This window comes from Arachis ipaensis, chromosome B04 (genome assembly GCF_000816755.2).
Source record: "Arachis ipaensis cultivar K30076 chromosome B04, Araip1.1, whole genome shotgun sequence".
NCBI lineage: Eukaryota > Viridiplantae > Streptophyta > Magnoliopsida > Fabales > Fabaceae > Arachis > Arachis ipaensis.
This window is the reverse complement of record NC_029788.2, coordinates 9764476-9776134: the sequence shown is the minus strand read 5'-3', so window position 1 is coordinate 9776134 and position 11659 is coordinate 9764476. Positions and strand designations below refer to the sequence as shown.

The following is an 11659-nucleotide window of genomic DNA, read 5'->3' as shown; positions in this document are numbered from 1 at the left end:
ATTAAGTTTGTTTTATTTTTTATATAGACTTTTTTTTTTAATTTGTTTTATACTTTTTTTTTTCGAATTAACAAGAATCAAATTCTAACCTTTTAGGAAATAGAAGTTTTGACGATATCATATCATAAAATTATTTTTTTTTTCAAAATTTAAACTGATAAGATAATATAGATAAATGATTATCTTTCTAACAAGTTGGACAAATCTCTTGTGATAGCAACCCATGAGGAGTGAAAGGAAAGAAGATTTTTACTTCTCTAAAAAATTTGAGTTGATAGGAGGAGTACATAAATAGTTACAGAAAAGCTCCGCATACAAGCCATTCTTTACAAGATTATTAAGGAATAAACCCAAAAAACGCGCTGCTACACATACGTCTAATACACGCGCTATATAAGATCCCGCGTATATATAACTACCAAATTTAAAAGATTTGTTTCCTTCTTCGTTCTCCTTATTTTCAGATTTGCTCGTTCTTCTTCTCGCGCGTCTTCCCTCCTTCTTCTCGATCGTCCTTTTCCTCTCCTTTCTCACTGGTATGTTCTTTGTCATTTACCTTACTTCCTCTCTCTGTGCAACTCCAGCTTCGTTTTCTATTTGATTTTTCGTTTTCTGAAATCAAATTTTGAACTCGTTTTGAAGATAATGGATGATTCAACCTCAGATTGTCAGCTGAATCCAAGCGAAGTGGACTATGAATTTGAATCTAACGAAGTTCCTGAGGTTTGATTTACATAGGATTACTATGAATTTTGTTGCAGTAATTTGTATAGCAATGTGTAGGTGAATAATTCGTGAACATTGACTGTCAAAATAATGCATGAAGATAAATCTGTGGATTGAATATAATGTATTAGTTTTCATTAATTATCTGGAATTTATAGCAGACGCTCAGGTGTAGATCAGATCTTTTTTGGGTGTATTTTTGCTAGAAGTGTGGGTGTATTTACACTTTACTGCTTTTTCTGTTATTTTAATTGAGTTGTTGTTGTTCAGGTGTATTATATCAGACATGATTGGGTGTGTTTTTAGTTTTTGACATGGTGTATTATATAGCCTGTGTATTTACAGTTTATGGCTTTTATTGTCATTTTAGTTGAGTTGTTGCAGTTCGGGTGTATCACATGATTGGGTGTATTTGAATCATATCTATGGGTATATTTGAATCATATCTATGGGTGTATTTACAGTTTTTGACATGGTGTATTCTGAAGCCTCTCTCGGTTGTTGATGACCAGCTTGTTCCGAAGGTTGGAATGACCTTTACCACCCTTGAAGATGCTGGAAAATTTTACAGGAACTACGCCAAGGCTGCAGGTTTCTCTACAAGAGTTCAGAGCACAAATAGGAAGGGAAACGAGATTAAGAATCAATTGATTACATGTAGTAGAGAGAGAGAATGGAAATCTAAAATATCTCCGACCGAGAAGACCAATTCGACAGCCGGTTTAAACTGTCCTGCAAGAATTTATATACACACATTGAAGGATGTCGGTGCTTGGATCATTTCAAAGGTTGTGCTGGATCATTCACACCCCTGCTGTCCAAGTAAAGCAGAGATGCTCAAACAGCACAGGGAACTAAGCATGTCCATTTGTTGTACAATAGAGAATAACGAGGAGGCCAGTATCAGACCAAGCAAAACCTACCAATCATTTGTTGCGGCTGCCAGGGGTCACCGCGAGTTAAATTTTATCGAAAAGGACGTGAGGAATTACATTACTAGGAAAGTGCGGAATGTTTCCGAACAAGAAGATGCAAAGAAATTCGGAAAATATTTGTTAAGAATGAAAGAGAAGAATCAGAATTTCTTTTTTGAGCTCGAACTCGAGGAGGATCAATCGATTAAGCTGGCTTTTTGGGCCGATGCAAGAAGCAGAGCTGCCTTTGAGTATTTCGGAGACGTCATTTCATTCGACACCGCCTACAATACAAACAGGTAACAAACTGCCCCTGTTTATGATGCTAAATTAATGTATTTTTATGAATCCGCAGTAGAGGTGTATATTGGCTGTTTTTTTGGGTGTATACGAAGCATTTGTTGGGGTGTACCTAATGATTTTGCATTCTGCACTATGGTAATTTGTTTCAGGTATAATTTGGTCTGTGATTCTTTTGTCGGGGTGAACCACCACGGTCAGTCAACACTTCTCGGATGCTCTTTGATGAAAAACGAAGAAATTAAATCATTCAAATGGTTATTTCAATGTTGGCTTCGTTGCATGGGAGGAAACGCTCCGAAAGGGTTTCTCACCGATCAATGCGCATCAATAAAAAGGGCTTTAGAGGCATGTATGCCAACAACAATTCACCGTTGGTGTATTTGGCACATCATGAAGAAGATTCCAAGTAAATTAAACGGGTACAAGGGACATGCAGATATTGAACAAGAAATGAGCCAAGTTGTTTGGAACTCTCATAGCAAAGACTCATTCGATAGGAATTGGAATGATTTTCTGCTGAATTTTGGTCTTGCAGACAACAAGTGGCTTTCAGGTAATGTTTGTTTAAAATCTGCAGCAGAGGTGTAAATTGCATGTTTTTTCGGGTGTATTTATAGTCTGTGTTTGGGTGTATTCTGCAGATCTGTATGAAGACCGTCATATATGGGTTCCTATCTATCTGGATCACCACTTCTGAGCAGGGATGAGAAGCACACAAAGGAGTGAGAGCATGCATTCATTTTTTAACAAGTTTATCACCCGAAACAGCTCGCTTATTCAGTTCGTCAAACAATACGATAATTGCCTCGGAAGCCGAGAGCAAGCAGAGAGAGAATCAGATGCTGCAGATTTTCACACGGTCATACCGTGTGCAACCAAATCCTCCATTGAAGCTCAGTTTCAAGATGTGTACACTCATCAAAAGTTTAGGGAAGTCCAAGCGCAATTCAGAGGAAAGGCGAATTGCATCACCAGATTAACGAATTCCGCTCTAGGCTATTCAGTATACGAAGTCGGAGAACAAGTTTCGAGGTCAATATTCAACAAGTTTGTGGTTACTTACGACTCAGTCACAGCCGAGGTAAAATGCCAATGCTTATTATTCGAGTCGAGAGGGATACTGTGCCGTCACGCACTAAGCGTGTTAAGCTTTGAACGAGTAAGCCAAGTGTCACCGAGATATATACTAGAACGATGGAGCAAGAAGGTAAAGAGGCGACACACACACATCAAGAGCAGCCACGACGAGCCACTTTTGGAGCCAAGAAGCAAGAGGTTTGACCAATTGGTTTTTCGTTTGTAAAATATTTGCGAATTTACATCCGAATCGGAGGAGCTGACTGCAATTCTGCACCGTGCCTACGATAACGTCATAGCTGAGATGGAATCATTAAAAGCCAAAAGGAAGGGGACATCTTCTTTATCCCACGAAGACGCCAACTTGGAATCCGTTAACGAGCTTCAAAGCCCGTCAAGGATTCGAACAAGAGGACGTCCAAAAAATAGGCTAGGTTCAAAGTTGGACAAACAGATTACAAATGCCACAAAGAAGAAGAAAACGAAAGTTTTAAGCGAGGTAAAGGTAATGTTCTTTAAATTTGTGGTGATTGAGTTTATTTTTCTCGTTAATAGTTTAGCTAATATGTGAGTTTCTTATATTCAGATAAACTTGTTTGATGCCGCATCAGTGGTGCATTCAAATTCCAGCCAATATCAAGGACATGTTATGAATTATCAGTTCAGGGTACCAGCAGCAGGGGATAACTCTTTTGCTGTATAGTTACAGAATATGGGTGTAAAAGCACTGTTCTTTTGGGTGTAAAAAATCTCAGGTATGGGTGTATATTTGATTTGATGTTTTTCTTCATATTATAGTACCTGTAATTCATACATTTTGAATACAGCACAGACAGTTCAACAGCACAGACAGTTTATATTAAGCAATCTTGGGTGTATATTAAACTTCGGTTGGGTGCACCTGTAATACAGAGCTTTTGAATACAGCACAGACAGTTTAACTATGGAAAAAAATTTCATTGAATAGAAGTTGTTTATAAATGGCAAATTTTTACAGCATTTGTTCAATTTACAACCTAGCTAGCAGTTAGATTACTCAGTTTCTACATCAGTAGACTTAATCTGACAAAATGGACTCAATAATACTGACGATGGCTTCGACAGTCTTATTGCATTACTCGCTCTAATTGCTTGATCTCTCTCTTTATTCAATTCACTGAATAGTATCCGCGAGGCATATTCTACTCTGTAGTGGTCCACCTCCTCCTACAATTAAAAAGTATATTCTGTTTAAACAACAATATTAATTTAGTAAGGTAATGCAGAGTTATATAGTTTTAAAGACAGTTACCTGTGGCCAATTATCCCATTCATACTTCCCCCTTTTATTGTTTTCCGGCTCAATTAACTCGAGCCACTTCATAACGTAGATAGCGCAGTCATAGCTGAAAACGAAGAAAATAAATTACAAATCTCATTTAGGAAAGTTTAATGTTCAGAGTCAGAAATTTATATCTTGATTTTTGGCCTGAGATTTTAACGTATGTTGGATTAATTTCCAACTCCTTCTCCTTTTTTTTTCAGAGGTTCCCCGCCGGCATATGCTCTCATTCTTGAAATTACATATCCCTTAAACAACAAAACAAATCAGTAATTCACCCGAATGAAATACACCCAAAGGAGAACATACTTACACCCAAAGTAAAATATACATACACCTTATATTGAATTGAAATACACCTATCTATTAAAGTAAAGAACACAGAGCTAACTTATAGTGAATTTATTAACCTGCTTTCTCTCCTCGGTTGGAGCTTTCTTGTGTAGCGGGTCAAGTATATAATATCTCCTATTTTTTGTATCAATCACCCATAACCACCAATGGCCCGAGTAGCAAACAGGTGCAAAAATCTGAAGGATTGCCACATTTCAACAGTGTGTTATTTTATTTGGCATATAAGTAAAGAACAGTACTAACAAATTTAGCAAATGAAAACTTACATATCAATGCGAAGTTAATTTTTTTGCATCTATGAAGGGAATAAAACTTGGGTAGTCTTTCACACTGAATTCTTTATTGGTTTTAGGTGATATGAATTCCCCGTTTGGGTGCTTCGAAACGGCCATGCTCTGCAACAATTATGAAACAACAAATGAAATACTGAAAATACACCCAAGTGAATACCTTAAACACACCCAAGTGAACGTAAAAAATACACCCAAATGAATACAAAAACAGACCCGTTGATTAGAGAATATACACCCTAAGGAATACAGAAAATACAACCAAAATTTGTAGAAATAATTCTTACCACAATATCAGGGGGAGACCGTATATTTGTTCTTGAAATCTTTTATCATCTTTCTGGTTGAGGATGAGGCACATGGCAGATACAATCTAGAAATATATGCCGAAATTAATTTACATTAATAAACATTGCAGTTAACTTTGTTGTTAAAACATTAATGTTATTCTAATATTACCTCAGATTCTATATAACTTTCTGCCTGGAGCAATGCAAGGTGCTTTCTATTCAAAATGTAATTGTCTTGGGCAATCAGAGTGCACAGGTTATCAAACTCGTTAGTACTGTCATCTGCGTATGTCTTCACTCGCGTCGCCTAGATGTAGCACTTCTCTTTCATATCATCCGTAATCTGATATATTCCCGCAGGAGTTTCAAACTTCCCAGAACTTTCTCCGCCAGTCTCCTTTTGAATTTGTGAACTTTTACTTTCTTCTTTCGCCGCACTGCTTGCTATTTTTTGTACCAAATCTTCTAATTGTTCTAGCAAAATTGCAGTTTCTGGAGTTTTTCCCCTGTCTGCCTCCTGCGTTGACGCTCCCTCCTGCGTTGTTATTTCTTCTTGGCTGGAATCAGTGAAGCCAAGGCTGAATGATGGCATCGGATCTGTTTTAGGAACGTACGATGCTGTCCGTGCCATCATTAACAGCGCAGCAGCGTCTTCTGGGGCTGGATAACTGCGTGATCATGTATAACGTATTATAAGAGTAAGAATATACGGATGATAAGTAAAGATTGATTTTAGTCTGATGAACTTACCTTTTAGATGGAGCTGGGGGAAGCGTGGGTGTGCTTTCTTCAAGTTGTGGGGGGGGGGTTCAGGAGTGCTGCACGGCATAGAAAATTAATCATGAAATAAAAAAAACTATACAGGAACAATATACACCCAAACTGTATAAAAGAAGAAAATTAACGGTTCTTTGAAAGAGAAATTACGTGCTCTCTGCAGGCTTGTTTACATTACTTTGTTCTGTGTGTCTTTGAGAGGAAGGATCATCACTTCCCAAGTTCACGTCTGGTATTCTAAACAGATTTCATGTTATTTCAGACAAAATATGATACACGTAAATCATGATAAAAAGATTTTATTAAATAAAGCATCTTACATTTCAGAAGAGACATAGCGACCTTCTGTCGATCGCATGTCAGGTTCCTTCTCCCTGCGAAACAAGAAACAATTATTAGCAAAGAAAACACACTAAAATCTGAAATATACACCCCATTAAGACATACCTCTGTCCACCAGAATTTTCAACATTTTTCCTTAAGAATTCATCTAGATCTTCACTTGATATTTCATATCTCTCACTACATTCATAAAAGAAGATGTTAACTAAAATAATTATGATGATGACGGTAATATAGCTTACGTATTACTGTACCCATCATAGGATTGATCTTCTTCAGGAGATGAATGCTCAGCAACAACCTTTTTCTTTTTGGATTGTGTTCTGGGTGGAAAAAATAAGTATGAATCAGAAATAAAAAATTAATTTATCACAGAATATTGTCCAAAGAAGTGCTTACTTTTTTGGTGTTCTTTGTGTCTTTTTCTTTTTTCTTTGCTTCTCCACCGGTGATGATTCTTCGCTTCTATAATTTAATAAGAGACACTTCAGTTAATACACGAAATCTTGATAATGAAGCCAAAAGAAAGGAGTAATAATTTCAGAACATTGCTCATCAGTTGATTCGGATTCTGAATAAGAATCTGAATCCTCTTGACTCTTCTTCCTTTTTTTGGAGTCCATTCTGGAAGGCAAACAATCACTATTTAGAACATACTAAAGATATAAAATACACCCAGATGAATGCACAAGATACAACCAACTGAATGGACAATATACACCCAACACAACAAATGAAATACACCCAAGTTAATAAACAACATACAACCAACTTGATAAACAAAATACACCCAAATGGTTCCACAAAATACACCCAACCAGAGAAAGAAAATACACCCAAGTATGGTACTTACTTTTTTCCCTTTTTGCTGGGTTATTTTCTTGCTGAATCCTCCAAGTCTTCTTGAGTCTCAAACTCAGAGGTAGAACTGTCACTATCAGTTGTTTCTTCCTCCGAAGACGATGTTGAACTTGCCTTCCTTTTTCTTGTTTTTTTGATTTGTTGTTTTTTTTCTGTTTTCTCTATTTTTTTCATTTTCTCTCTTGTTTGCGCCATCTTTACAATCCCCTGAAACATCAGATAATTTATTTAGCAGCGTTTAGATAAATAAATATACACCCAACATATTATGTTCAACTTACCAAAATTTTCTCTGTTTCTGCATTCATTCTTTCGACCAACTGCTCCTTACTCCAGTTGGCAATCCAGGGTTTTGGCGGTCTTTCAGCCCTCTTCTTGCCTTTATTTTTAGAAAGATGAAAGTATATTATCATCAGGGCAAAGAGGCAGCCATCAATTGCCTTCTTTTTCTCCTTGTAGTCGGTTATACCCTTGACGATAAAGGTCAAAACATGCCCTCCCCAGTTTTGCTCCGTTATGCTGTCCATCTCAAAAATTGGAGCCAGGTGTACAGGCGAGATTTTGTTTATTGTCGTTGGCAAAAGGAACACCATCTGTATATAGAGGATGAAAATCTTCTTGAACATTAGGCGATCCTCTTCGTTACCAACGCCAATATCCATCATCTCATCTGTAAGACTTTTGAGGGTCTTACCCTGAAATCTTCTAAAAATTACTTTGTCATCCTCAGAAAGTTTCTTATAATCCACTTTCTGAGGAAACAGATCTCCTACAAAAAGGAAAATAACATAGTATCAAAATCGGTTCAAATACACCCAAGCATCAATTTAAAGACACCCCAACCATCAGTTAATATACACCTATAATTTTTATCGAGTTACCTGTTGCGTTGATGCCAAGCGCATGACCTATTTTTCTTGGGGTAATTTTAAAAGAACCGTATCCGGTTTTCAGTCTGTTCTCCCCCAATTTGAAGTTGTTAGCCAACTCCCTTAACAGTTGGTGATGCACCCTTAGTGGTGGAATGTGCACCAAGCCACCGAATCACAGATCCCTCACAATCGCCTTCTTCTCCTCACTCATGTTTCTGAATTTATCACTTAGGAGATGTGTGGCACACTTAAGGTCTTTTGTTTGCTGTAAGACAAAAATAAAATTATAGTCAGATATATATCTATTATATAAAACTGATTTCATGTAAGACATATATTTGTTCTTACATTTCTTCCAGGTTGGTTTCTCGCTGCTATTTTCTCTGAAATGAAAAATACACCCAAAGATATCAGTAAGATACACCCATATATATGAGTCAGATACACCCATTGATAACAGTAAGATACACGCATATATATGAGTCAGATACACCCAAAGATATCAGTAAGATACACCCATATATATGAGTCAGATACACCCATAGATATGATTCAGATACATCCATATATATCAGTCAGGTATCACTCAAACATGCATCAATATCAAGCAACATTACAAGGTCAAGCAATATACACCCATGGACAAGCAAATATAAGTAAGTGCTGACTATTACAATATATCAGTTTAGAAATATACACCCTACATTTTATGCCATATACACCCAACAAATTACTCCATATACACCCACCAATCTACGGAATATACCCCCAAAAATCAGTTACCAGAAGATCTAGAACAACAAGAACAGTAACACCTACAAGAACGAAGAAGAACAGTGTAACATAGAAGCAAGAATAACAGTAAAACCTAGAACATTATAAACTGTAAAATGAGATGTAGAGCAAGAAGAACAGTAAAACGTACAACAACGTAGAAGAACAGTAAAACCTAGTTCGTAATCTGGAAAATATACAGGAATCGTAATGTAACGTACCTTGAGTATTATAGCTTTGTTTTCTCTGGAGATTCTTGATCGAGAGTTTGATGGTGTGTTGATGGAGGTTTCGAAGGTTAGCGACGAGTTGTATATCTTGATTTTCGAATTTTGCTCGAAAATGGAAGGGTTACATTTTCTTTGAATTGCTTTGAGAAGTGGAAGAAGTGGAAGAGTCTGCCATTAAGGGGTGGTTTACTCGAAGCGAAGCGTAACCGTTTGAGTGGGAGCGCGTGAATGTTACGCTCCATTCAATCTAATTAGTGCGCGTCTGGAATGTTTGTGGGCTTGGGGCTTGTAAGACTTGTAAGGCCTTATTGCTTGTATGTGTAGCAGGCCCGAAGTGAAAAAATGCAGCAGCACACACAACAAATTCATCTAGAGACGGAAAGACCTTGCAAATTCTGCTTTCTTTATTGATGTTATTCAATCTGGCATGATATTTCAATAGAATTTTGACAATCGTGGAAGGATGTTTGTGTAGGAAAGAGAGCTCCATCTCCCTCAACAAAGATTCTGCCTTAATAATAATAATAATAATAATATATACAAATTGCATAAAATATGTATGTACTCCTTAATTTAAAGATTTAAAATATAATAATGATAACGATATTAATGACACAAACAAAAAATATAGAGAATTATACTTTTAGAAAATACAATAGTGATGGTGTAAATTAAAAAATTCATATATAATTTATAAAATACATGTACTCTTGGCTTAAATAGCTTGTAATATAATGATAATAACTATAGGAATGGTATCAATTAAAAAAATTATAAAAATACGATAGATTTGATAGATTTGTATGTGATAGAAATTTGGATAATAAATCAAGTATATGCACGTGCAAAGAGAGGAAGAATTAATGCCATAAAATAAATATCAACAATAAAAAAGACAAAGCATTTGAGGTATAGTAGAGACATAGATGATAAGAATTTGGCATAACAATGACAAGAGAAATATAATCCATGTTAATCATGTGAGATAAATAAAATAAAAAATTTTTACTATTTACATAAGTTTGTTAGTATATGTTGTCAAGTATTTAAATTTTAAAACCAAAAGGATTTAGGATGACTTTTTAGACTTTTATTCAAATTTTAAAATTTTTGGACATTCTAGGTCTATCTTATAACTGACTCTCGTAATTTCAAACTAAGATTTTGAGAAAAAAAAATAATATGGGTATTATAATATGCTAATTATACTCTCTTCAACTTTAAATCCATTGAAATTATGCTTCATACATAAGTCACCAAAAAAAAAAATACAAATTACATAAAATATGTATGTACTCCCTAATTTAAAGATTTAAAATATAATAATGATAACAATATTAATGACAAAAATAAAAAATCATGAAGGATTATGCTTTTAGAAAATATAATAGTGATATAACAAATTAAAAAAATTCATATAGAGTTTATAAAATATCCGTACTCTTGACTTAAATGGCTTGTAATATAATGATAACAATTATAGAAATGGTATCAATTAACAAAATTATAAAAATATGATAAATTTGTATATCATAGAAATTTGGATGAAAAAGACATGTTCTCTTAACACAACAGGAGGTGAAGTTGGAGAGATAGCCTTTCAGGCCTCCCATATTCTCTTAACATCATTTCTGTTCCTCAATTTTGTATGACATCGAAAGAGTTGAAAGGCAGTGATCTAACCTGCATATCAGAATTGAAGTAATCGAAGTTGAAGAAAATCTTATGCTCTAAATTGTTCAAGCTGTGATGTTGATGGTTTGATGAACCAGAAGGGATTAAGAGAGAGATAAGTTTTTCTCATTGTTGAAGTCCTTAGAAAATATTTGTTGAGTTATTACACCTTATATACTATGTACTCTTTATGTACTCTAACTAAAAAATAATTACAATGGTAAGCCTATTATTGATAAAGAAATAATCTAAGTAACAGAAGTAAACCAAAGCCAACACGAAGAAGAAAGATATAATGATAACAACTATAGGAATGATATCAATTAAAAAATTATAAAAATATGATAAATTTGTATGTGATAGAAATTTGGATGATAAACCAAGTATATGCACGTGCAAAAAGATGAAGGATTAATGTCATAAAATAAATATCAAAGATAAAAAAGACAAGGCATTTGAAGTATAGTAGACCATGAAATAAATATCAAAGATAAAAAGATAGCATTTAAGGTATAGTCAAACTAAGAATTTGAGGAAAAAAAATAGTATAGGTGTTATAACATGCTAATTACCTTTTTTTTTTGCTGGATATTATCATAACATTAGAAAATATTCGATTCTAAATTAAATTGAAACCGATTATCTAAAGAAAATAGCTTCTATTTTATACTCTTTTCGACTTTAAATCCATTGAAACTATGCTTCATGATATAAAACCACACATAATCTCTCGAATTATACACTATCAAAGTCTTTTTTTTTTTTTCATTCTTTATTTATTATTTCCTAATTTATTTATGGACAATACATATAATTGATCATAATCATATTAGCTATTTCATATTATATGACTT

The 11659-nt window shown here is 34.7% G+C and overlaps 1 protein-coding gene and 1 long non-coding RNA gene across 2 annotated transcripts; both read right to left on the bottom strand.

The window, feature by feature from the left end:
• LOC110271419 lies at positions 7120-8338 on the bottom strand. The gene is made up of 4 exons (XM_021122326.1): positions 8304-8338; positions 8137-8210; positions 7537-8024; positions 7120-7462 (listed from the first exon to the last, which is right to left on the bottom strand). Exons 1-4 carry the CDS (start codon positions 8336-8338, stop codon positions 7268-7270), a joined length of 792 nt encoding a protein of 263 aa, XP_020977985.1. The 3' UTR covers positions 7120-7267.
• On the bottom strand, positions 8336-9254 carry LOC110270893. Its single transcript, XR_002360639.1, has 3 exons — positions 9123-9254; positions 8476-8510; positions 8336-8392 (listed from the first exon to the last, which is right to left on the bottom strand). It is a non-coding gene; the product is annotated as an uncharacterized LOC110270893 (long non-coding RNA).